Source organism: Fistularia commersonii, chromosome 15 (assembly GCF_037954325.1).
Source record: "Fistularia commersonii isolate RoL2024-O1a breed Wild chromosome 15, RoL_Fcom_v1.0, whole genome shotgun sequence".
Lineage (NCBI taxonomy): Eukaryota > Metazoa > Chordata > Actinopteri > Syngnathiformes > Fistulariidae > Fistularia > Fistularia commersonii.
The window spans coordinates 1,068,812-1,095,042 of NC_141298.1; the positions used below are offsets into that span (position 1 = coordinate 1,068,812).

At 42.8% G+C, this 26,231-nt stretch overlaps 1 protein-coding gene across 1 annotated transcript in view; it reads right to left on the minus strand.

The window, feature by feature from the left end:
- vstm2a (V-set and transmembrane domain containing 2A) overlaps positions 1-26,231 on the minus strand; it is a 106,174-nt gene that overhangs the window by 17,316 nt on the left and 62,627 nt on the right. Inside the window, exons 3-4 of the mRNA XM_086160826.1 lie at positions 17,753-17,803; positions 12,962-13,298 (exon numbers count right to left, since the gene is read on the minus strand). Of these exons, the coding sequence (XP_086016952.1) occupies positions 12,962-13,298; positions 17,753-17,803 (388 nt within the window). The remainder of the gene's footprint in view (positions 1-12,961; positions 13,299-17,752; positions 17,804-26,231) is intronic.

Sequence of the window (26,231 nt, forward strand, 5' to 3'; positions counted from 1 at the left end):
CTGTGATCTCCAAGAAGACTTTTCGTACCCCGCTGTGCGTATCGCTACCGTGCTGGTCCCCTTCTTCTCCACAGTGTGACTCACCGGCATGTCGGAAGTGAGTGGCACCTCGCCCACGTTGGTGATGTGGCTGGGGTGGATGTGTTTGTTGGTGATGTTTTAAAGGTTGTTAAAACAACAATGTTCTGCATAACGCACATACCTTTTCTTTTATACACAATCAACGCCCACACTTCCCCCTTTAACATTCTCATGGTGTTCTCTACTATGCACAAAGGGCGCACTGAACCATAGGGCGAGCCGCACATTTTGAAGAAAATCTAAGACTTCAATGTGCACCTTACGTTCTACGGTAAATATAAACCCTTGCACCCATGAAGAGTGGATCCAGTTTTCCCTTGCCATGATGCGGGTCATCAGGGCCCCAGCCCGGGGGCAGGGCTCGATGGTGAGTGGATGGTGGCCAGGCCTGCACCCATGGACCTTGGCTGGGGACAGCCCAAGGGATTGACATGGATGCTCTTCCCCTAAGCTCACCAACCGCAGGACGGGCTAAGCGGGTCCGGTGCAGTGTGAGCTGGGAGGTGGCCGGAGCAGGCCTTGGTGGTCAGTCCCTCAGCTGCAGAAACTGGCTCTTAGGACATGGAATGTAACCTCTCTGGTGAGGAAGGAGCCCGAGCTGGTGCGCGAGGTTGAGAGATTCTGACTAGATATAGTTGAACTCATCTTGAAACAGCCTGGGGTCTGTAACCAGGCTGGAAGGGCTGGACTCTTTTTCAACTCTGGAGTTGCCCCTGGTGAGAGGCGCCGGGTAGGTGTGGGCATATTGGTTGCCCCCGACTCAGAACCTGTACGTTGGGGTTCTCATTGTTGTTTGTGGCTATGCACCCAACAGCAGTTCAGTTTACCCACCCTTCTTGGGGTTCCTGGAGGGGTTGCTAGAGAGTGCTACTTATGGGGACTTCCTCATTCTGCTGAGAGACGTCAAGTGACAGTGTGACTGTGGAAGGTGTGATTGGGAGGAACGGCCCCTTATCCATCTAAACCCGAGCTGTGTTTTGTTATTGGAGTTCTGTGCTCATTACGGATTATCCATAACAAAGATTATGTTCAGGCATAAAGGTACAGGCAAACGCACCTTAGGCCACAGTTCTTTCATCAACCTTGTGGTCATGTCATCATGTCCTGGACACTCGCATGAAGAGAGGGGCGGAACTATCAACTGATCATCACCTGGTGGTGAGCTAGCTCCTATGGTGGGGGAGTATGCCAGTCAGACCTGGAAGACCCAAACGTAACGTGAGGGTCTGCTGGGAACGTATAGTTGAGTTTCTTTTCAGAGGGAATTTCCCACCTCTGGCAAAGCCACAACCACGTCCCAAGGGAAGCGGGGGACATTGAGTTTGAATGAGCCATGTTCTTTGCTTCCATTGCCAAGGTAGTAGACTGGAGCTGTGGCCGTGCAGCGATCGGCACCTGTTGGGGCGGCAACCCTAAAACCCGCTGGTTGACCCCAGCGGTGTGGGATGCCGTCAAACTGAAGGAGTCCGATCAGGCCTTTCTCTCCCGTAGGGTTCCGGAGGCAGCTGACAGGTACCAGCAGACCAAGCAGCATGTGACTTTGGTGGTTGCAGAGGCAAAAACTTGGGCATGGGACTTTGGGGGGACCATGAACAACAACATCCGGTGGGCGTCAAGGAGATTCTGGTCCACCATCTGGCAGCTCAGGAGGGGGAAGCAGTGCTCTATCAACACTTCTACAGAGGGAGCGGGGCACTGCTGACCTCAACTTGTTATTGATCGGTTGAGGGAATATTTCTGAGATCTCCCCAATCCTGTCAAAATGCCTTCCAATGAAGAAGCACAGCCCAGAACAAACACACCCATTTCCAAGGGCTGAAATTGCAGAAGCAGTCAAAAAGCTCTTCAGTAGCAGGGGTTGATGAGGTCCACCCTGGGTTCCTCAAGGCTCTGGATGCTGTAAGGCTGTCCTGGCTGGCACACCTCCAGCAGCATTGCATTGAAGTCAGGGTCAGAGAAGCTGGACTAGCAGACCGGGGTGGTAATCCACCCTTTTTAAAAAGGGGTGTGTTCCAACTACAGCGAGATCACACTCCTCAGCCTCCCTGGTAAGGTGCTGGAGAAGAGGGTCCGCCAGGTCGTTGAACCTCATATCCAGTAGGAGCAGAGTGGTTTTCGTCCTGGTGGTTGAATATCAAACCAGATCTGTACCCTCAGGAATGAGGATCAGCACCTCCAAATGCAAGACCATGGTAGTCTACCATGATATCAGAAACAGGTGGAGTGCCCACTCCTGGTCGGGGAAAAGGTCCAGCCCCAAGTGGAGGAGTTCAAATATCTCAGGGTCTTGTTCACAAGTGAGGGAATGATGGAGCGGGAAATCCACAGGCGGATCAGTGCAGCATCTGCAGTGATGCAGACTCTATACCTGTCTATTGTGGTGAAGGAGCTGGGCCAGAAGGCGAAGCTCTCAATTTACTGGTCAATCTATGTTCCCTCCCTCACCTACGGCCACGAGCTGTTGATAGTGACCAAAAGAACAAGATTGCAGATACAAGCAGCCAAAATGAGTTTTCTCTGCAGGGTGGCCATAATCTCCCTTAAAGATAGGTTGAGAAGTTCGGTCATCCGAGAAGAGCTTGGCGTAGAGTTGCTGCTCCTCTGCATAGAGAGGATTCAGACGAGATGGCTTGGGCATCTGGTCGGGATGCCTCCTGGACGCCTCCCGGGGCAGGGATTAAGACAAGATAAACTTTATTGATCCCCATAGGGGAAATTCTTTGGTCAAAGCAGCGCAACTGTTATTGTATCAATAAATATAGATACAGAGACAATTAAAAGACAATTAAAAGATAGCGAAAGACATCCATAAACAAATAGACAGCAGAGTGAACAACAACAAACAAAAACAACGGACAACAGAAGGGGAAAAAACAGCGAGGGTGCAGATAGACAACCAAAACAACAGGAACATAAACAGAGTGACAACAGCAATGACAAAAAAAAAAGCAGAATGTGAATGGGCTGAGACCACTGTTACCTCTAAGGTGCACATTTATTTTATTTACGGTTCAGCTCGGATTTTATTTTGAGCGCAGCACAGATTTGCTGTGCGTGGAGAACACTGGAGCAATACATGATTGAGCAAACGCGCGGCTTAAAAGGAACAGTGGCTGAGACCAACAAGGATAAAAACAGACAATAAAGTTAGGGCATGACATGAGTGAATGGGTGAGGTAGTGAGGTTGTGGTAGCACAGATGGACTTTTGGCCAGTCTGGGTTTTGTGCTGCACAAAGGAGCGTCTGAAGTGTTCGGTTCTGCTCTGGGGTGGAATGAGCCGTTGGCTGAATGAGCTGTCCGTCAGCCATTACTTGTCGTGTAGCAGGGGGGAAGGATTGCCCAGGATAGCTCCCAGTTTGTCCTTCACCATCCCCACTGCCACTGATTGAATATGGTCCAGGTGCAGTCCCACCACTGAGCAGGCTTTCCTCACTCGCTTTCTGAGCCTGTTGACCTCAACAGTCCTAGCACCGCCCCACCAGCACACCATAGCAAAGAAGACTGCTCTGGCTACCGGTCTTGAGGAGACCATAACAGACACCAAACAACCTCAGTCTCCTCAGGAAGAAGATCTTGCTCTGACCCTTCCTGTAGAATGCATCTATGTTGTGTGTCCTATCTCCCTCCTCGCCCTTGATGATGATTGGTACATGTCTCCTCTGACTCTTCATGAAGTCCACAACCACCTCCTTGGTCTTGGATATGTTGAGTAGGAGGTGGTTTTGGTTGCTCCACTCAAAAAAACTTGCAATCAGACCTCTATACTTCTCCTTGTTGTCATTGTCAATGTATCCAACAATGGAAGAGTCATCTGAGAACTTCTGGAGGTGGCAGGAACCGGAGTTGTGCCGGAAGTCGGAGGTGAAGAGGAATGGAGACAGGACAGTACCTTGGGACACTTCTGTGCTGCAGGCCATGGCCTCAGAAACACAGCAATCCACCCTGACATACTGCAGCCATCCTGTGAGGGAGTCCAGGATCCAGTGATGTCGGTGTTAAGTTGCATACTCGGCAGCTTGTCCTTAAGAAGGGTGGGTTGGATGCTGTTGAAGGCACTATAGAAGTCAAAGAAGGTGACTCATAATGCATCCTGTACCCCCCAGATTGGATAGGACCCTATGAATGAGGAAGATGATTGCATCCTCCACACCCATCTGCTGCCTGTATGCAAACTGCAGAGGGTACAGGGAAGCAAATAGCTGGTCTTTCAGGTGCTGAAGTAAAGCTTTTTGAATGACTTCATAACATGTGACGTTAGTGTCACCAGCCTGTAGTCATTGAGAGCACTATGATGTCCTTAAGTACTGGGACAATGCAGGACATCTTCCAGAGGTCAGGCACCTTCAGCAGCCTCAGGGAAAGGTTGAAGAGGTATTGAAAGACCCCAGCAAGCTGCCCAGCACACACCTTGAGGACCCTTGGGCTGATGTTGTCCCAGCCCACTGGCTTTGCTCTGCCTCAACCTGGAGAACTCCTGCACCTGGCTGGACGTGTGGATGAGGCCGTGGTTGGGGAGAGGGTGGAAGGGAGAAGTGTCTGTGTGCCCGGTGGTCCTTAGCCATGAAGGCCCTCTTCTTCCTGCGAAGGGGCCTTTGATGTGCTTTCTGATCCATGGCTTGTTGTTATTGAAACAACTGAACTTTTCAGATGGGACTATGTTGTCCTCACAGAATGTATGATGTAGTCTGTTGTACAACGAAAGAGGCCCTCAATGTCGTCACCAAAGTCTTTCAAAAAGACTTCAGTTGGTGACATTGAAGCACTCCTGCAATGCCTCCTCCGTGTTGCTGAGACCTGTTGCTGCCCGCCTGCTGCTTCACTATCGTGTGCAGGCAGTGTCCAGGAGTACCAGGTTATGGTCCGAGTTGCCCAGAGGGAGGAGAGGGGAAGAGTTGTATGCATCCCTCACATTTGCATAAAGGAGGTCCAGGGTTGATTCGCTCTTGTTGCACAATCTTCGTATTGGGTGAAGGTGGATAGAACAGGAGTGAAGGGGATGTGCTTGAATTCCCCGCTGACCAGGATGAGAGCGCTGGGTTGGCGCGTTTGCAGGTCCGTGATCGTCTAGTAGATGATGTCACTGGCTGCGGCTGCAGACGGACGAACATAGACGAGCACCAGGATGGAGTGTGAAAACTTACGCGGGAGGTAGTAGGGGTATCTATTGAACCTTGTGGATAGCCTTCCTAGAAGAGTTGAAGCTGTTATAGCTGCAAAGGGGGGACCAATGTCATATTGAACCCTATAGATTAGGAATGGGATGTCACTTAAGTTCATATGTGAGTCAAGGCAGGTGAATGAATACTTTGGGGCATAGTGTATATTGGTAGAAAGATGCTAGAGAAAGACCAAAGAGAAGATTTATGGATGTAGTTAGTGGACATGAAGTTAGTTGGTGTGAAAAAAGAGGATACCGAGAATAGGGTCAGATGGAGGAAGCTAATTCGCCTTGGCTACCCCTGAAGGGGAAAGCTGAAATGAATAGTAGACGTTTCATGCTGTTTGTTTTAAAAAAAACAAACACAAACATCATGGGTGATCTTGTCTTTAGAGATGCTCATATCGTTGATAAGAAAAATCCCCTCATGATTACCAAGGCACACAGATAACCCGTGTTACCCACATAACATAAGAGGTGACCTTCAGAAAGGTATATAGGTTGTTTGCCAAAATAAAAAAAAATAATTAATGAAAGGATTTAGGAATGTGAGCTTGAAATAATGCTAAGAGTATGCTTTCAAATTATCAGAGCATGATTTGACCATGCACTGACTTGATGAATATTACTCTAGACACTGCAGTTTAAGTTATCGAAGTAGGCCCAAAGGGATGAAAAAAATAGTGTCAAAGTTTTAAATAAAAAATATGATGCACAGTCAACACTCATACGTCACTTGATTAGGAAAGGTTGGAAATAAACGAAAACGATAGTTGCCAGATTTGCGAATCGTTGAGGCTGTAGAGAAGAGGACAACTCCAGTTTCATTGCTGTTAATTTTGGACAGTTGGATGAGAAATGTGAATTGATCTCCATGAGGAAGTCAGAAAGGGAAGAAGGTGGATGAGTGGCACTGGGTTTGGAGGAGATATAGAGCTAGCTGCCATCCACATAACAATGAAAGTCGATGTTCTGTTTATGGAATCGTCAGGGGGCATTTAAATTACAAATGCAGCTAAAGGGGGGCAGAATTAAGTCTTACAACAGCAAACGAGAAAGGAATCGGGACCGAGGAATTTAATTTGTATGTAGTGAACCTGGTGAGGGAAGCATTACTGATATCACTGGATGTTAAAGAGGGGTGATGTAAAAGATAATGTGAAGGGAATTGAAGGTCGTTGGTGACTATTAACAGAGTTGTATCTGTAATGAGGAGCACACAATGGACTGGAATAGTCACAAAGGCTGTGATTACAGTAATGTGTGTTAAGCTGGGAGGTGACAACTTTCAAGGACTTTTGTGATAAAAGGGAGATTAGAAATTGGTTGAAGGTAACCGATACTGTATAGAGTTGAGGCAGGTTTTCAGAGTTGAAGTAACATAAGCAGTTTTGAGTGATGAGAGAACAATTCAAGTGATAAGAAAAAATAGATGCAAGTCATTGTGAGGGAGTCAGTGAGGGAGACATACTTTAACTATAACAAAAGGGAGCGAGTTGAGCTGGACGGTAGATTTTTGTTTTTTTCGAATGACTATTGATGCATTAGTAAAAAGGAGGGGAGAAATTTGAAAAAGAATGAGGTATGTACACTGAGGGAAACAGGGAGGTGTTTGACATTTTGGTATTGAAGTATGGCATATGGGAATTACAGAAGTCAGCAAAATGCATTTAGACAGAGGAGAGTTCTGGGACCTGGTAATGTTGTTAAACAGAGAAAAACAATAATTCTGTTCAATTCATTAGAAGAGATTAAACCGGACCAGTAAGTTGATTCTGTAGAGGAAAACAGTCCTTAAAAAATTGCATGGTTAGTGTACAGTTCTTTGAGAATGGGGAATGTGGTTTTCTTGAAGATGTTGTCCAGGTGGCATCCCTGAACTTTGAGTTATGGAATAGGTGAAAAATAGGAAGAGGTGGAAGACATAAACTGATCTGTGTTTGAATGATGGTAATGTGTTGAGAAGATTGCAGAGGTATTCTTTGTAAAAAGGAAACCAGAAAATCAGGGATTGTGGGTGTGAGTAAGTGACACAACACATTGTGGCTAACATCCCAGTCACTGTTGTGCGCAGTGTTGTGGTGAGCCACAGGTGAGGGGGGGCAAGGTGGAAACATAGATGCAGGAGCTCAGTGACTGGGCCCTGATGGACTGCCACTGTGAAGCTATTGACAATGGACATGACAGTCAATCAAACAAGGACCACACAAAATGGTTTGTGGGTAAGAATAGGTTGAAATCTGTCCAGAAAGCACCAGCAGGAACACTTTCAGGAACTTGGCGTGTGTTGTCATCCAACAAATTTAAAATTATTCATCCATCTTATCTGGGGTTAGGACACAGGGGGCAGCAGCACAAGCAGAACAACCCAGACTTCTCTCTCGCTGACAAATTTGTCCAGCTCTTTCAGAAAAATTCCGAGGTGCTATCAGGCATAACCACTCCATTCTGTCAAGGGTTTTTCCTTGGTGCCTAAACCCAGTGGGCCATCCACGTCACCAGGCAGGTGTCCAGGAAGCAATCCAACTAGATACTGGAGGTATATCATTTGGTTCCTCTTATTGCCATGGAGCAGCTGCTCTACTCTGAGATCCTCCTGGACGGCCAAGTTTCTCGCCCTATATCTGAGGGAGAGTCCAAAAAACATGCAATTGAAAATTCAAATGCTGTTTATTCCCGAGATCTCATTTTGAGTCACTTCCCAAAGTTTGTGACCATAGGTGAGGGTATGACCCTAAATCGACCAGTAAACGGAGTGCTTCGCCTTTCAGCTCAGCAGCTTTTGTATCATAACAGACAAATGCAGAGTCCACATAACCACTGTTGCTGCACCTATCCACCTGTCAATCTCCTGCTCCATTTTTCCTCTCTTGTGAACAAAGATAGTTGAACTCCTCTATTTGGGGCAAGGTCTCATCTTCCTCCTGAGGAGAACACTCTTTTTCCAGATGAGGACCATGACCTTGGATTTGGAGGCACTGATTTTCATCTAAGCTGTTTCACATTGTGAACTGCTTCAGTGAGGGCTGTAGATCACAATTAGATTAAGCAAACAGAATGACAGCATCTGGAAAAAATAAAGATTTAATCTTGTGGCCCAAGAAACAGATCCTCTCAACACTCCAGCTTTGCTTGGAAATTCTGTCCATAAAGACAATGAACAATGAAATGGTAAGGGGCAGTCCTGGCAGGGTCCAACACTACTTTAAAACAAATCTGACTTTTTGCCAATGCAGGCTGAGCAGTTTTAAATGGGCCCAGTGTGCTATAGTCCTGGAACACCCCTTGCAGTACGCCCTATGGGACAAAGTCTACTGTACATGTAGACTTGGTGGGCAAACTCCCATGCACCCTCCACGATCTTGCTAAGGGTGTAGACCTGGTCCACTGCTCCACGGCCAGGATGAAAACCCCACTGTTCCTCCCGAGTACAATGATCAAGTACCCAAAGGACCCATCTCTCATAAACCTGAGGAATGTATATCAGAATTATGGATTATTCCCCCTTTTTAAAGAGGGGGGCACCACACAGCTTGGCAATCCAGAGGCACTGTCCATGCAATTTTTGCAGATATATGTCAACCAGTACAGCCCCTCAAAATCCAGAGCCTTGAGGAACTCGGCGTGGATCTAATCTGCAACATGACAGCCTTCTACCATAGCAACTTCAGCTTGAGTAATAGGAGAGCCGACCCTGCGAGTCCATCGACTCTTTACTTCTTCGTTAGAAGACAGGTACATGGGATTCAAAAAAGGTCTTTGTATTCCCTTCAAAGACCAACAATGTCTTGAGTCAGCAGCATCCCATCCCAAGTGTTTACAGTGCACTGCTTCCCCCTCCTGAGCTGGCTGAGGGTGGACTAGAATCTCCTTGAAGCACTCCAAGCACTCTCCTTGAAGCTGTGTCTCTACTGCCTAAAAAAACTCCTTCAATGTTCCCCCTTTAGCTACAAACCAGTTTACACTGCAACTGACCCCTCCTACTGATGGTAAGCCCATGGGAAGGTCAACCAATGTAGTCCAAGGCCTGGAAGGCTTGGCCACCAGGCGATCACGATGGACCCTTCCCCCTGGCCCTGGCCCCAGAGGGGTGCCCATGTCCAGGTGAGAGGAAACAAAGTATATTCTTGCTTTAAATTATGGTCTTCTGTAAAGTTATAAACTCTTTAAAGTCTTATTAGTGATTAGTGACACCCCAAAATGCCAGTGTGTACACAACCATCTGGGAGGTTTGATGGGTTTTAAATGAAACACAAAAAAAGACACTCTGTGATCAAAGCGTTGTATGTTATATTTCTTATTTCTGTATCTGCTTTTTCTGAGTGAGAAAAAAAAATGGTAAATTCTTTGTCAACCGTTTCCATCTTCTCTTTTTCAGAAGTCAGGCAGAGAGGAATATAGGTATTGTTTACAAGTACAGTCCATGAATTGTACTGGGTAAACCAAGTTCACAGTTAGAGGGTTGAAATACCAAAAATGCTGTGAAGACAGTATCGATTTGAAGGGCTGGGGCAGAGCAGAGAATGCAGATGAAGGAACAAAAGCCATCTGCTCTGCCTATCATGAAATGGAATGTGAGCTTCTTGGTCAAAAACCTGGCAACACTTGGCACAATCTGCCTGATTGTATACAACCTCTGTGTCACGGTTCTCAGTGATGTCCACTCTCTTGCCTTTCTTCCCTATACTGACCTTGCCTGTTTTTAGTTTGACTGCTTCATTTGTGTTCTACTGTTGTTAACTGCTTGCTGCCACGAGCCTCAGTAAAGTTTTGAACTCCCTCTCTGATGGTGAGGCATCTTGGTGTTGCTATTGGATCCATACTCCACCTGCTGCGGGCAACACTGCTCTTGCAGCCTTCTCCACCCAGGTGCAGCCACTGAGTCCCTGATCTCTGACTTTCCTGTGTCTGGCTTTAAAGTTCTCAGGCTGTTTGTCTTCTTTGGGGGGCAGGGTGTTCTGTCACAGTTGTCATTGCTTTTTCTGGTGATTCAAACTCATCAGGTGATTGCATCCATCTGGATGCACATCTGCACCCCAAGACAGGCAGTGTGGACAAAAGCCTAAGCTCCACTAGTTGCCAGGTCATTTTTCTTTTCCTTGCCAATGACAGTAGGGACATCTCCCCAGAACCGATCTGTCTCTGCATTCTCTTGCCAGACTTCAGGAACCCTAGCATCTGCCTGCTTGTCTTGAATTCTGCTGCTTGATCTACTGTTGTGATCAGCTCTCCCACTGCCACCAGCCTCAGTAATGTTGTTTTGATTTCTCTGGTGTGGGGTCTTGTTTGCAATTGTGTCCATACACATACCCTCATTACCCTCTGAGGATCTAAGCCATTAATGAATGTGCATTATCAAATTTCTGAAGTGCAAGAGTTAGTACCAAGCACCATCTATTATGATCCCTATTGTTTAAATTGTCCTATACTGTTTGAATTTCACTCATTCTTCTCTGGTTTAGGCTCATTGGTCTTACCTCGATTTGATTTTTGAGATGCTGTGTGTATATATACACCTTGACATTTTTCAAGAATTCTTCTTATACTTTTAGCTCTTGCCAAGTTGATTTACTCTTCCTTGAAGAATCTGGTTGACATATTAATTCCTCAGCACCATAGCAGCACATTTGAAAAAAAAACTTTGTTGGCTGACCTGCATTTCAATACAAACTGTCATTTTCATTTTTTTTTATTCATTCTTTTCCAACGAAAAAAGCTCCAGACACACAAAACATGTTTTATTTCATCAATGTCTGGACACCGAGCACTTTCTCTAAAAATCACCCTGATTATCACCCTCAATAACAGCTATGGAGCTTTTTTTTTTCATGTGCCTCTAAGCTCTTCTATGAACAAGCCGAGAGACTTGCTAAGAACCAAAGAAGCATCTTGGATGAGAGGTGAGGTGAAATGTCCAGTTGCCAGATTCAGATCACTTCAAGATTTGCCAATTGACTAACTATGACCTGGATTACTGAGAAAACTCCATAGAAATGCCCTGAAAGTTATGTTGGGATAAAGAAGTTGAACTACATAAAGTCTCATTTTCCTGTAGACTAAAGAGTTAAGAAGTTGGCTTATTTTCAATATGTTCAACATGGATAACCTCAGACCTCTGTGGGGACTTGTTCTGTGGTCACTTAAATTTCAGCATTTATTTTTCTGGGCTTAAATAACAAATGAAATGTTTTGTATCTTTTTTTTTTCTTCTTTAAGGAATGTTCTCATCAAATGTTGGAACAGCCCCGCAAGAGACCTTATGCCAAGAATCTGTTTCTGTCACTCGACTATCCCAATTATCTAACTGTCTCAAATTTAGTCTGTGCTCAGGTTTAAAAGGGGCATACAATTCTGGTAGCTCTTGGCATCCCAGAACTATTTTGCTAATAAATCAATATTTCTTGGAGCCAAATATATCTCCTGGGACCAAAAGGTTTGTTTTTGCATGCACTTGCAGTGCTCCAGGCTCCTTAATTCACATGAATATGAGTTGTATTTATATACGGTAATTCTATAATTCAAAGTGTTATATACCTCAAAGAGGACATAAAAATCATGAATCCATAATTCCCCTGTGTTTAGTTCAACTAAATTTACATCTGTGTGAGAACTGAAATCAGGCATTACTTCGACTTTCTTTAGTTCATTGCACCACCCCTTTATACATGTCAGCAATGTTTTGACCGAACCCTTAACAACAAACTATAGCGAAAGCAGCTTTGCATGTCTGCCCATCTCAGAAGTGATACACTTACATGTGGTGGATCATTTGTGCCTTCACAGTTATCATGAAATCTATTTAGTATTGAACCCATTCCCAGTATAAGTCAGTCTATTGCAGACAGTACAGCTTTCTTCTCAGCTCATTTTGGAGGTTTGTCGGCAGTAAAGTCAAGCACACCTCATCAAATCACATTCACATCATAAAATACTGTCAATTACTTTGTAATCTGCTAAATGACACCATTGACTTGCTGTTAAAATGAAGTGACTGACAGTCAGAGATGTCTCGAACATGCTCTAAAAGGCAATCGTAGCCAATTGTCTTGTGAGTGTGTTTGCATGTTTTCCACTTATTCTGTTTAACAACACTTATATATAATATTTTCTGTATTTGATTTGATTACATAAATAGTGACAATAAGCTGAAGGGTCATTTGAAGGAATTTTGCACAAATGTCTGGGTACCCTGGTACCCAGACATAACCTTCAGATTTCTTGAAAGGGTGTGCATAAAAGAAATTTGATCAAGCGACAGAACTAACCATGTGCAGAATGAATTTTATTTAGTATATATTTTTGTTTGTTTGTTTTATTAACTGCCTCTTTAATTACTGACTTTATGTATTCCAAGGACAGCTCAGTGGCACAGTCAGTTTTACTAATTTCAATATTTTGAAACATTCCTGAAAATGCTCTTATTTGCATTGAAGATAACGCTAAATCAAACAATCCACAATTTGGAAGACACATATGAACTGTTCCATGATATGTGGTCTGAAGAATATTACTTAATTGTAAATAATATTCATTTCATCTGAATGCATGAGCTGCCAGGGTCCCGTCAAAATAATTTAGACCAAGGCCAAACCAAGAGCAACCACACTAATGTCAATATTTCATCATGAAGGTGAGAAATTATAATTCATGAAATGGAAATGTACAGGTCTGTGGTACCTTTCTGCCGCTCAGTATACAAGTACCTCCTCGAAAGTCTTACCTGAGCTGGGGCTATGTTTGGCTGTGTTGGAGGATGTGTGAGAGGTGGAAGTGGAATCCACCCTCTGATCTGAACTCATGTTGTCCTGGCCAAAAGCTGAATTGGTCTTTCTTGGCTTCTTGTCTGTCAGGTGGAGTGGGGAGCTCTTCTTGGGGGGCAGCAGTGGTCTCTTTGGCCTGGCAGTAGTGTTTACCTTCAACCAGGCTTGAGCTTTGTATTCCGCAATCTCTCCATAGTTAGCTCGTGTCACTCGGCACTCATATAACCCTTCATCTTTCTTGCTGACTCTGGAGAGCTGCAGTTTATGAGAGATGTCGTTGCCCTGAACTTTCACTGTCTGTAAGAAAGATTAAAGGAGACAACACTGTGATATAAAAAAAAATGTAAACAATTTCCAAAGCATGGGATGATTAAAGTACATCTAATCTCATCATCTCATATATTTACAGTAAATACACCAGCAACCTATTGAAGAAATTTCAATCATGTGAACATTTAATTAGATTCAACTTTTCAATGTTGGTTTACAAAGTAAATGGACAGTCAACAATTCAGTCATGCAAATCAGTCAGTGTAAAACGTGAGTATTGCTGTGAGTAGGAACTCTTTAACTTTGTTGGGAAAGGTATAAATTATGACATTATTAAGTCTTAATAACAGGCCAAGGACAGGCATTATTTGACTTGTCTTGGCACGCTCTGGTAGACCATACAACCAACAAACAAAAAACTTGCAAATTTGTCTCCTTTCAAAAAGCCATTTTTGGACCAACATGCTCTTCTTTTGTTTATTTATTTATTTATTTATTTATTTATTTATTTATGGTGGTTGTGGTGGTGTGATAATGTATATGCATGGATATAAATGGTTGATTTTGCTCCACCTGGTATCTTTGAATTTACTGTGAACACTGTGATAAGCTGGGCTACATCACAAGTGAAGTGTGCTATAAACTTAGTGATACACTCCAGCAACAATTCCAATTACCATGAATTTTGGAAGTAGTTGGAGCGGTGCTACTCATGCTGCAAAGAATGTTTCATCAGTACTGCAAAACAGATCATTGACCTCAATAGCAGACAGTAAAGGGGCGGTTTAAAGTAGCTGAAAGATACAACCCACCATCATGCTGGTGTGAGGTGACACAGCAGTCAGGACACTGAATTAATTCAAATATTATCAAGTAAGCAACACCTCATAGATTACGTTACATTTCATCACATCTGCATCAGTTTTATAAATGCCAGTTTGTGTGCAAAAAAATGGTGTGTATGGGGGAGCTTGATTAAAAACAACTGAAAAATTAGAGGCATTGTAATGAATCAATTAATTGAAATGAAGCATATTTTATTAACACTTCAATATTAAAGACTAGGAAATTAAATACAAGTGAATTTGATAAATGAATCGATAAACATGATTTTGAAAAGTCAACATAACAATAGTCTACTACACAGATCATTATATCTAAGGACATTTCCTCAACATGACCAACATGAGTTGGATTTTTTTTTGACACTGTCTTTCTGGTTGCCTTTTTGTAATTGGAATCACTTGAATCAAAAGGTAGCCCCTCTTGTAACCCCTCATCCTTTACCACGGTGAGTGGGCTATAGTCCACAGCAATGCACATTTTGATGGTCAGTTACAATTCCTCTGCAGCAAAATTAACATTATTGACCTGCATGCTAGCTCCACATGGTTAGTGTCAAGATGGTAAAGGAGGGTGGAGATGCTACTTTGATATGCGTACATCTTCCTCCCTTAAGTGCAAAAAACAACATATTGTTTATATATCAATTCATCTGGAGGTTTGTTATATTTAAGTTTCCAACTGACTGTCAGAGTCTCATCCGCTTAGCTGATCATGCCATCACATGTTGCGTCAGTGTAATCTGTACACCTGGAACTTGAGCACTGAGGAAGTTCCACAGCGCACATGGAAGTGGGATTAAAATGCATCTTTTTTTCTGTTCTGTAAGAAATTAAATTACTATAATGTATATCAATCACCGGGGGGTTGGGGAGGGCACTCATTTCATGATAAATATTAACTTGACTGCCAGCAAGTAAAGTCAAGATTTGCTGTTGTAACCAAACCCTGGTTAATGTACTCATGTGATTTGCATAAATTGAACACAATGTATAGAATGGAGATATTTATAAACTATATCTGACTCTTACTGTAACATAGACAACCGAGCCTTGGAGTTGCCCTATCCTAACACAAGGGTTTCTCTTGTTTCAAGCCGATCAGCCATGGCTGTTAAACTCCTTTGGTTGAAATTGAAAAGGCTACTGAGAGAAACATATATTCCTTAAGACTGGAACTTTTTTTTTATTTTTACAAGATTTTATCAAAATATTTCCGCTATGACTCATATCAGTTATTTTACAGTGAAGGAAATTCAACACCCACACACACACACACACACACACACACACACACACACACACACACCCACACACACACACACCCACACCCACACACACACACACCCACACACACACACACACACACCCACACACACACACACCCACACCCACACACACACACACACACACACAGGTAGGCCCAGAAATTTTTGGGCAATGACACAATCTTAATGATTTGGACTCTGCATGCTTGTACGCAATGATTGCCTGAAGTCTGGCACCCATGGACATCACCAAACGTTAGGTTTCCTCCTTTGTGATTCTTTGCCAGGCCTTTACTACAGCTGTCCTCAGTTGTTGCCTGTTTGTGGGTCTTTCTGTCTGAGGTTTTGTTTTGAGCAAGTGAGATGCAAGCTCCATTGGGTTGAGATCTGGTAATTTACTCGGTCATTGCAGAGTATTCCACTTCTTTGCTTTAAAAAACTCCGAGGTTGCTTCTGCAGTATGTTTTGGATCATTGTCCATCTGTACTGTGAATCAACTTTGTGGCATTTGGCTAAATCTGAGCAAAAAGTATATCCTTCTGCACTTCACAATTCATTTGGCTGCTTCTGCCTTTTGTCACATTATCAATAAACACAAGTCACCCAGTGCCATTGGGTGCCATGAACACCGATGCCATGACACTGCCTCCATCATGTTTTACAGAAGATGTGGTGCGCTTAGGCTCATGAGCTCTTCCAATTCTTTTCCAAAATTTCTTCTTCCCATCATTTTGATCTTAGTCTCATCTGTCCAAAGAATGTTGTTCCAGAACTGGACCAGCTTCTTCAGGTGCTTTCTGGCAAAGTCAATATTGGCCTTTCAATTTTTGAGGCTGATGAATGGTTTGCACCTTTTGGTGAATCCTTAGTATTTACTCTCATCTTTATGGTAGACTAAGATACTGATGCACCTACTTCCTGGAGAGTGTTCTTCACTTGAGTGGATATTGTGAAGGGGTTTTTCTTCACCACTGAAAGGATTCTGTGATCACTCACCACTGGTGTCTTCCGTCTATGTCCAAGCCTTTTTGAGTTCCCAAGCTCACCAATGCAGTCTTTTTTTCTCAGAATGTACCGAACTGTTGATTTGGCCACTCTTAACATTTCTGCTATCTCTCCAATGGATTTCTTTTTTTCAGCCTTAGGATGGTCTGTTTCACCTCCATTGAGACCTTTGACCGCACGCTGTGTGTTCACAGCAACAGCTTCCAAATGCAAATGCCACATCTAGAATCAACTCCAGACCTTTTCACAGCTTAATTGATGACAGGTTACTGAGGGAAGTACCCATGCAGCCTTGTTAGTTTTTTCAGCTTTCTGTGTAAATTATCAAATTACTTTTGGTCCCTTGGAAAATGGGGGCAGCTACATATCAAAGAGCTGTGATTCCTAAACCCTTGCTACAATTTGTTTGTTTGTTTGCTTAGAAGTTTATTGGGACAGTGTACAAATACATTAAGCAGAGGCAGAGATGTTTGTACAAGATTATAGCTCATAGCTAATTTCCATCTGTAGTCCTGGACAATACAAATATAAAACAGTATAAAATAGACAATAAATATATATATATATATATATATATATATATACATATAATTTGGATATGAAAACTCTCAAATTACAGCTGAGAGTCTGCATTACATTGATACTGCTCATATTGATTATATAAGTGTCTCCTGAATATGTTTTTGGAAACAACTAAAATAGCAAAACTTGTGTCATTGTACAAATATTTCTGTGCCTAACTGTCTGTGTGTGTGTGTGTGTGTGTGTATACATATATATATATATATATATATATATATGTATATATATTCAAATATATATGTATTCAAAACTGAAATGCATTTTCTTCTGCTGAATTGAGACATCACAGATAATATATTTAATATATTCAAACTATCTCTAGATTTGCTACAAGTCACAACATCATAAATGATGATTTCTTTAACTCCTCAATGAATTTGAAGCATTTTACGCGGCTGTTCAACTATTCCAGCTACTGTATGTACTCAGTGTCTGTCATTCTAGCTAGATTGTTTGGCTAAAAAAATAGATAAATAAATAAATATAAATCAATCGATTTATTAATCTTTCTCTCTCTCTTTCTCTCTCTCTCTCTTTATATAGTTATATATATATATATGTTTGTGTGTGTGTGTGTGTGTGTGTGTATATATGTGTGTGCATATATATGTGTGTGTGTGTGTGTGTGTGTGTGTGTATACACACACACACACACACACACACACATATATATATATATATATATATATGTATTAAACATATGTATTTTTATATTAAATATATGTATTAAACTGAATTAAAAAAGCAGAATGAAAACAAACTTTTCACATGTTCCAGCACTTACACTTATTTTCGTCCCCTCATCGTCAGGATTAGGCTCCAGTGTTATTGCCAGCTGGGAAGACAAAACATGGGAGACATTTGTAATTTGAAGAAACCTGCTGTGAGGCTCAGACATACAATTAGTTATGTTTGTTATGTCAGTTCAGCAAGATTTTGTATCAAAGATTTACCCTGTCAAGATATATGAGCACAAACTCCAAATCAACAGACCAGCTTTATTTACCTCCACAGACATTTGGTTGAAGTTTAGCAATGTTCATTCATTTTAGTTTTTTTTTTTTTTTTAACTTCAAAATGCAATTTGAGAATACCTTCAATTGTAATGGGTTATATAGAGAGCATTTGTGAAAACATGATGATGGACTTATGTTACTTATTAGTTGCATGACAGCCAAACATATGTGCAAGTTTCTAATGTAAGCAAGTATCAGTTTTCTGACCGTATATCTATTCCTTTATGTTTATGAATGAATGATTCAATTCAAGTTTTCTGCAAATAAGTGTAGGAGGGTGGTGACATGCGCTGATGTAGAAATCGGCCACAGGTTTAGTACATCTTGCCAAAAAAGGAACAAACACAGCCTGGGGTTTCTTTTGGGCTGAACAAACCACTGTTTGCCCTCCGCTCTCAAATGCATCTCCATTCATATGAAAGGTGACAAGCAGGGGAGCAAGGAGAGGAGGAGAATTCTACCAAGGGGTGATACAAAGCAATTGCACTTAATTAAATGAATAATGGAGAAAAATACCTGCAGATTCTTTCACTGCTTTTACAGTATATGAAGTTAGACATTCATCAAATTGAGTAGGAAAACTGGTTCAAGTCTTGATGTTATATCATGATATGACTACTTCTCAAAATGAAGTCATCAAACCCCCAGCTTTCTCCACAGTAAAAATAATATAACCTATAAAACCTTTCTCCAAAAAAAGAAAATGCATGGAGGCCTAGGGCTTTTTCATTAATTCTGAAGAAATCTGATGCTCCTGGCTTTAAGAAAAGCCGATATGTGAGCTGAGGTGGCAGACTGCATCGCTGACCAGCCATTCCCCTTTTAGAGGCTATAATGTATTTATTTCACATTGGATGCCAGATGTATCTGTGCCCAAAAGATATGTCTGTTCACTAAAAGCTGAAGAGTCAGACAGTGGAGACGGCCTGAGAGGAGGAAGAGGACATGAGGGCAAGCTATTGGTTAAGTGACTGAGCAAAAAAGCAGACAGCAGAGGGATAAGATGAGGAGAGCCTTCCTTCAACTACAGTAATTAGCAAAGATGAACCTTTTGCTTGTCTTCGGAGAATGGTCTGCAGACAGGTGATTAATGGGTGGAATTAGGAGGTGGAGCGTTCTCTGTCTACATCTTTGCATGATTCTTACATTTTGACATTACTGATGGACCCTCTTTCCTTCTCTATTGTAGTGAGGAAACATCTTTAATGGTCAGGCAGGATTAATTGCACCCCCCCGTCCTCCCTCAGACTTGGCTTCAGACTGTTTCAAGCCATCAATTGCACCCTCTTCTTTTATAAACCTCACACTGTTATATTGGTTGGCACTGCAGTCTATATATGTCACCTGAAAGGGATAAAGTTAGTGTTTCAGTAGAGTGCTGCTTGAGTCCACAGACACTGGCTGCTGCATTTTTGGAAAGCAGATTCACAGTGACAAAGATGGAGAAGACTGGAGTAAATGGGTGTAGTACTTCTTACAAATTTCATTAGGGGAAATCCTTTGGGTATATGAAAATGGAGCTGACCTCAATGGTTTTAGGCCAGAGCTTCCAGCATATTACATTATTGACTTCTACACAAACATAGAGGGAACATTTGTCCCCCTTCTTTATACTAAAAATACCTAACATCCAACATCCAGTCTTCAACATGAAGCAACAGAATAAATTAGTTTCTAAAACAGTCAAATAAAATCACAATCATCCAACTGAAAGGAGGATGTACTGGAAGTGTACTTTATGTAAAGACATGTCAAAGTATAATTTACTTCTGTTAAATTCAAAGAAGCTGGCACTTGACTCCATACACAGACACCTGGAAACCCCCCCACAACACACCAAGGCTCCTGTTTGATGACTTCTCCTCAGCCTTTAACACCCCCGCAAACATACTTATTGGCGGAGAAGCTGTTGGCCCGTTTCTACCTCAATTACCAACTCATTAAGTAGATCATCGGCTTCCTCACCAACAGATCCAAGAGGGTGCTGGTGAACAATGTCCTCTCCCACACCCACTTCAACTCCAGTAGCTCACTGCATGGCTGTATCCTGTCTCCCCTGGTCTTCGTCCTCTGCGCTGACAACTGTAGATCCACCCAAAAGGTCTTCCACCTGGTTAAGTTTACTGACGACACTGTCCCTATTGTCCAGTCCCTCACAAAGCTGAATGTAAGCAAGACTAAAGACATTGTCATCACGTTCTCCAGCAGGCAGAGGCAACTGGCAGAGGCTTTCTCCTTCACTTGCTGGTTCCGTTCCGTCAACCAACACGACAGGAATCGCCTGGAGCGCAACACCTTAGTCTGCTCCAAAATAATTGGCCAACCCCTCAGACGTCTCTCCCCCTTCCATGATAGCCAAATTTTAGAAACAGCCAAAAAGATGCTCACAAATCAGTCCAACATCTTACATCCAGCCTTTGAGTGGCTCCCTTCATTCAAACACCCAGAGAAGAGCAACCTTTGACCCCAGAGCTGTCCAACTCTTCCATTCCTGGCAACTACTGATATATTTATTATATAACTGCTGAGCGCAGCTTACCTCGCAGTCTCTTACCAATGGCACAATTTGGACAATTTCTGTGCAGTAATTTATTATTATTTATTTTGATGCTCATAATTTGATGCTGCTACACCGTGTGCCTCCCAATTGTCCCTCAGAGATAAATAAAGTTTATTCTGATTTTGTGGTGGAATGGTTAACACTCCTGCCTCAAAGCATGAAGGCTCCTTGTTCACAGATGAAAAAAGTCACTTGAGATCACATTTGCAGCCGCACATTTGCAATCCTGACTATCATAAAGTTCATTGCAGAGTATACCCAGGCCCAGAAGATCATTTCAACTGGGCAATATCAACACTTAACATAAAATTCCATGTGACCAGATATAATATAATATATAATATAAGATTGACATTTTTCTTGTGAAACACATTGAAAATATATGTTATATTTTATGAAATACTATTCAAACTGATTTCTATGATCTGAAATGAAGGGTCTTGCAGTCCACAAGGTGCCTTAGGCCATTAACAGACTTTCTTCCAAAGAAAAATGGCAGAATAAGTCAGAGATGTTAACAGTGAAAACAAGGTTTTTTGACTTTTAGGTGACATATGTCATCTGGTGCGCAGAGAGCTGATGACCACAGAAATTCAGAAAAAAGAAGCTGTCAATAGTGAGAAAATGCACTTAAGGAGGTTGTGGTGTATGGCTCCCAACACAACAGTCTTGGCATGGGAGACTCGCGTTCTATTCCCATTTTTGTTGAACATACAAGATTATTGATAAGTCAGACGATAGAGACTGGGAGTCGGCTGTTGAATTCTAATATGTAGGATGCCAGTCAAAACTATTCCCTTGATAAATGTCCTCCAAAACCAAAAAAAAAAAAACATGACAATTAACAACTACAATTTAGTCATGGGTAACAGCAGGATCCAGGGCTATTTTGCTGTATTCATGAACTGCATTGCGATTTAAGGCAAAGACAAATTAAAAAAAAACAAAATCTTTTAACTAGGCTTCAAAGTGGTACAACAGATACATGCTTCACACCTGTGTGTGTGTGTGCGTGTGTGTGTGTGTGTGTGTGTGTGTGTGTGTGTGTGTGTGTGTGTATGCTCCTATTCTTATGTATTATATTCTACATGGCATCAATAAGCCGAGTTCCAGCTAGTAAATAATTGTGTTTGATCTCAATGTTCTTCTCTGATATTTTGCAATCCAGTCCTATTCCTTCTGGGGGAACATGAAAAAGTAATTTCTTGCACAATTGTTTCCTGAAATAAGTTTCAAGCTTGTGATGGTGTTTTGAAGTTTTTGAATGACACCTCCGAAGTAAATCATAATTATTTTCCCATTCAATTTCTGTTCTATGAATACTGACTCAGTAAAACCTTGTGCTACTTCAATGTATCTCAAATTCAATCGCTTTTCTCTTTATTGCAAAACCCTTCCACTATGACATGCTGCCATTCTTCATGAAAAATCTTAAATTGGGTTCTTGTAAAAATGGGCTCGGCAATTAGTGTGCATCAAAAAGCATCATTGAGTGGCTGGAACTAAATTAATGTTGCATGAAAGAAAGTGGTCATTGCTTAAAATGAGAAGACAGAATCCAGTGCTGCTATGACTGAGCCTCATGAGAGAGTGAAGGCCCTGGATGACTCAAATGCAAAAACCAAGGGTATCCTAAAACATGTTAATGAGAACTAGCATTGATGAATAAATAAATGGTGCTGTTTATCCAGTATCAATTAATAAACATACAGAAGAGGTTATATTTGTTTCATGCACCACATGATGCCCTCAGGCATCCCCTATCCTGTAAAGCCTGCAACCAGTGTGCATAATGAAGTTTGCCTGGGATTTTTTTAATTCAAATTAAATGGAGATCTACTGTATTGTTGAATATGGATGGAAAATTTAGTAATCAATTGGCGGGTGCTTATTGAACATATTATGCATTAAAGTTAGTTCAACTCTCTGGACAGATATCTCAGATGTTTTCCCTCAACTCTGCTCAAACCAGCTTAGGGGTTAATTCTCCATGTGAGATGATCACTGCTTGGACCACTTTTGCCTTTACTTTCACTAATTTCTTCGCCAACTCCTCCTCAATGGCCTGGTATAATTCCAACTTCTTATGCTCTTTTTCTTGATCTTGCTGTTTGCTTGAATTGCAACACCCACAACTATGTGTGTCTTCTGCTTCTTGCCCACCCCCACTATTTCCAGTTCGTCCAACATCAACAGTTTGTCAGTCTGGAAATCCTAGCTCTACAGATCTACCCTCAGTCATTTTACCACCTTTGGAGGTTTCTGTCAACTTAATTTAGGGTCCTCCAGCCCATACTCTATACACCTGGGTGAAGAGGGGCAGAGCTGTCAACTGATCACCACCTGGTGGTGAGCTAGCTCCGATGGTGGGGGAGGATGGCAGTCTGACCAGGCAGACCCAAACGTAACATGAAGATATGCTGGGAATGTCTGGCAGAGTCCCCAGTCTGAGGGCACTCACACTTCCGGCAGAGCTACAACCACATCTTACTTCCAAGATACTTCCAAGACTCTGGAGCAGACCCACCTAGACCAACCAGACCAACCTGAAGTTGCTCAAGCAGTCAAAAAAGCTTTTCAGTGGCAGGGCCCAGCGGGTATATGAGGTGGCGATCCCCTTTTTAAAAAGGGGGATCAGAGAGTGTGCTCCAACTACAAGGGGAGTTGAACTCATCTGACAGTCAAAGAGGAGGTAGTGGATGTTACTTGTGTTGGGATTTCTGCGCTTGAGGCAGAGGTTAATCGTACTGTGAAGAATTATACTTGACTGAGACAGACAGGAAAAAGATAGTGGTTTCTCCTGAACACCTGAATGTGAGCAGGTCTTTGGCGCTTTGAAGAAGGCCTTTGACGGAGTCTCCTATCTTCATTCCCCCAGACCCATTTGCAGATAACAGTAATGCAGCAGCACTAACTCACAATAGTTGTGAGTTTTTCCTGTTGAACTGCATTTCATATTGCCAATTGGTTTAAAATGACTCATAATCTCCTCAGGACAAACATTTTATATGTGCAATTTGGGTTGGTCAGTGGTGGGCTGTCAGGGCCTGCAAGGCCTTCTCTGCTGGCCTAAAAAATATCTGAATCACAGATGTTAATTATATTTTTTTCATGAATAATTATTAAATATTTCAAAATGGTCTGTTCACCTCCTTTCATAGCTTTTCCCCTGGTTGTGCCGCTTCCAGACATGCATCTTCATATTAAAGCATTTAACCAATGACATTTTAGCCATCATCTGTTGCCAGGCAGGGTCAAAGTCAAAGAAATCTGCCGAGGGGGCTGCAAAATCGGTTCTGCAAGCCATTTACGCAAAAAAATAAGTGTTGATGACGCTGTCGCTTCAACCAATCATATTTTGAGTTGGCAACATCAAAGCCTTCTAGCAGGCTACAGCGACATCAGCGTATTCACACCCTCTAATTGGATAGTCAGAGAGTGGACAAGTGTATTAGCGAGGAGATGCGTACTAGAGAGCTGCGAACAGAGATATAGTTGTGTTTGTTTAATTTCAGTTTTGTCAACCCACAATGGCTGCAGGAGGGGAGGAAACAGATTTAGTTGCTAATATAGTGTTAAACCCATTTTCTAGATGGAGTTTTGAAAAAAAGCTGGACATAGTAAAGAAAGGTCGGGCAACAAGCTAACAAACGTGTCACAACCAGGAAAAGGATTTGTCCGACATTTTCAAGCCACAAACTACGACCGGTACCCATGGCTCACAGGCTCTGAGGTACACTGCAAATTGTATTGCTGGGAGTGCTTGGAGCTGAGGCACACGGATAATCTGTACGACAGAATAACTGAACTCTATTTGAAGAAAGAAAGGAGGATGGATTTTGTCTACAAATGATGAGAATTTTGGTGAGTAAAATGCTACTAGTTTCCTAAATAATATTGAACATCTATCAGGTTATTATTGGTGTTTTTTATGTGTCCCAGCTGTTTGCTAAAAAGGCATTTACAGTATTGTGGCTACTGTCCGTTTTTCTGGCACCCGCCACAGGACTAGACTTTGTCCCGGTGTGTTTAGATTTCATTCAGGGAAAAACGTCACAATGGTCAGGAACTGATCAAGCAAGAATGGTTTATTCAATGTCAGGAAATATACTTACAAGATATCCCAGGCACGAGATATCCCGGGCCAGAATGAATGTCAACCCAAGAGGATCGTTCTCCCTTTCTGGACACCCGCTGAGATGTGACCAGTGGATGTGCAGGTGAGGAGGTTCTGGGCCCAAGCCAAGGAGGCACGGTCAATTTATACCATCGCCTCAATGGTTGGGTTGACTTCATAATAAGGACTTGTTTTAGACGCTCTTGGAATTTGCGCACCTGTGGTGCTGCGCTGTGCTCCGGACACAGCCACGTGGTGCGTGATTGTTTAAACACGGGGGTTGTCAGTGGAAGCCTTTGTCGTTACATGATGCGTTCCTGCGGGCGAATTTTAACACTACACGAGTTATCTATCTGCAATGCACCTCTCTTAATACTTCATTTCTGCATAATAAGATGTTTTTTTATAGCCATAGACTAATTATTGGGGGGGGGGGGGGGGTTGATTTGGAGCACTACTGAAGGCTCTTCTTCTTCTTCTTCTTCTTTCAGCTTTTCCCTTCAGGGGTCGCCACAGCGGATCAACCTTCTCCATCTACCCCTATTCTCTGTGTCTGTCAGGATCTCCTCTCTGCTGCCGAGAGGACACACGGCTGGGTTCAATTCGTAATTGGTGCAAGCTGCAGCAGCGGGCGCTAATCAAGAGCCCTATAAAGGGCAGCAGCACGCTCTGCCTGGTGCCGGAGGAGTATGGTTGCCCAACAACAGCGACCACTGTGGGCCCCTGTCATGACTGGGCCCCGACACTGTGAGAACCCCCTTTGGACCCTGATCCTGCCTAGACCCAGCCTGAGATCCTGCCTGGGGCCCGTCCTGCCTTCACCCTGCCTGGGGCCCATCCTGGTGAGACCCAGCCTTGCGCGACTGTCTCGGGGCCAGGGAATTGCCTACCTGAGACACCCTGTCTAAATAAAGTGCTTCAACCCTGATTCCTGCCTCGAAGGTGTGGTTCCCTGCCCAAGTCCGCCCCCGCGTCCCGTGACAGTATCCTCTCTCACAAAAACTACCTTCATATCCTCTCTCACTACATCCATATATCTACTCTTTGGTCTTCCTCGAGACCTCTTGTCTTCTTTCGGCTTTTCCTGTTAGGGGTCCCCACAGCGAGTCAACTTTCTCCATCTAACCCTATTCTCTGTATCCTCCTCTCTAGCAACAACTACCTTCATATCCTCTCTCACTATGTCCATAAATCTTCTCTTTGGTCTTCCTCGAGACCTCTTGCCTGGCAGCCCAAATTCCAGCATCCGTCTACCAATATATTCTATATCCCTCCTCTGTACATGACATCTCCTCTGACCTTCTCTCCAAAACATCTAAAATGTGATGTTCCTCTGAGACTCATTCCTGGTCCTATCCATCCTGGTCACTCCCAAAGAGAACCTCAACATCTTCATCTCTGCAACCTCTAGTTCTGCCTACTGTCTTTTGTTCGTTGTAACAGCACCATTGCACAGTGGTCCTGTGCAATATTCAGAAACTGTGCAATATTTCATCTCATAACAGCTACACTGTGCAATATTTCATCTCATCTCATAACAGCTACACTACAATTTTCCCTTCTATCATAC